The 1,299-nt window shown below is 30.9% G+C and overlaps 1 protein-coding gene across 1 annotated transcript in view; it reads left to right on the top strand.

Moving 5' to 3' along the window:
* Positions 1-1,299, top strand: part of VhaAC39-1 (V-type proton ATPase subunit VhaAC39-1) — a 4,148-nt gene that overhangs the window by 2,347 nt on the left and 502 nt on the right. Inside the window, exon 5 of the mRNA XM_018507591.1 lies at positions 1,062-1,139. Coding sequence (XP_018363093.1) covers positions 1,062-1,139 — 78 coding nt within the window. The remainder of the gene's footprint in view (positions 1-1,061; positions 1,140-1,299) is intronic.

Genomic DNA, 1,299 nt, shown 5'->3' with positions numbered 1-1,299 from the left:
CTTCTTTTTAATAGAACAAATTTAAGGAATAAATAAAATAAAGTAAGTAGAACCGAAAAAAATCGTTAAAAAACCGTAATTTTTACGGTTTCGGTTTTCTTTACTGGTAAAAAAAAACCGAAACTGAAATCGGAACATTTATTTGATAGTTTATTAAACCGGTACCGAATCGCAAAAACCTTTCGATCCGGGTCCCTGCTTGTAAGACAATTGTATTTTGTATTTCGCATTTCATGGAAGCGCGTAAATGTATTTTGTATCTTGTATTTCAAATATTGACAATCAATCTTATTACATATTTGAATTACAAAATAGAAAAAACTTTCAATCCTTTGATTTTAAATAGAAAACACATAATACTTTTATTGTGCCCCACTGAAATACAAAATACACTAGTATTGCAAATATTGTGTTTTAGATAAAAATATATATTTCTCTCCAATATATGCCCAGCCTGGATCAGAACCTGTCATAATTTATCATTTTACCTTAAAAAGCTGGAATCGGGAGATTTAGAATCGCGCACAATAAATTTCTGCGCAGATGCTCGGTGCTTGATATTGCTATGTAATGGCATATCAAAATAAATTTTTATTTCTGCAATTGCATAGTATTAACGTTTTGTTTTCTTTTCTATATTTTACTTTCTATATTATCCGATTTACTTTTATATGGTGCACGCGTGTGTATGAAAGACGCAAGCTACTTAAAGTTAGGGGTTCACTTAAAAGTAGAATGTATTATATCCAAGTGTTTCAGACCACCTGTACATTCTATATAAAAACGAGAGAAATGGTTATTTTGAAAAATGTTTCAGGCAAAAGTTGTTGGGAATCAAGTTCCCATTTAAAAAATTCAAATCGACCTTTGACATGATGTTCACGATGCCACTCAAGGTCAATCGCATATGCCCATGTAATGCATTACTTGATCCCCAACAACTTTTGTCTGAAACATTTTTGTCTTGAACTTGAGTATTTTAAGATATTTTCTACTGAATGGATAAAAATGGACTAGCCTGTATACTTATATATGTAATTACAATTACAATATTTAAACAGGAATACAGCGCCTTATTTGAAGGCGCGGGTAATAATCCTGGTGATAAGACCTTGGAAGACAAATTCTTCGAACACGAGGCAAGTGCATTTATTGTAAAATAAAAAAATATTTATAATATGCAAATTAATAATTTAATATTAATTTACACACGCGCACACGCACACACACGTACATATTCTATGTATATATATATATATACAGGGTGGGGAAAAAGTATGGAAGCAAACAATTATTTCC

Source organism: Trachymyrmex cornetzi, unplaced genomic scaffold, assembly GCF_001594075.2.
Source record: "Trachymyrmex cornetzi isolate Tcor2-1 unplaced genomic scaffold, Tcor1.1 scaffold244, whole genome shotgun sequence".
Taxonomy (NCBI): Eukaryota; Metazoa; Arthropoda; class Insecta; order Hymenoptera; family Formicidae; genus Trachymyrmex; species Trachymyrmex cornetzi.
The sequence above is the reverse complement of the archived record's forward strand: the minus strand, read 5'-3'. Positions and strand labels throughout refer to the sequence as shown.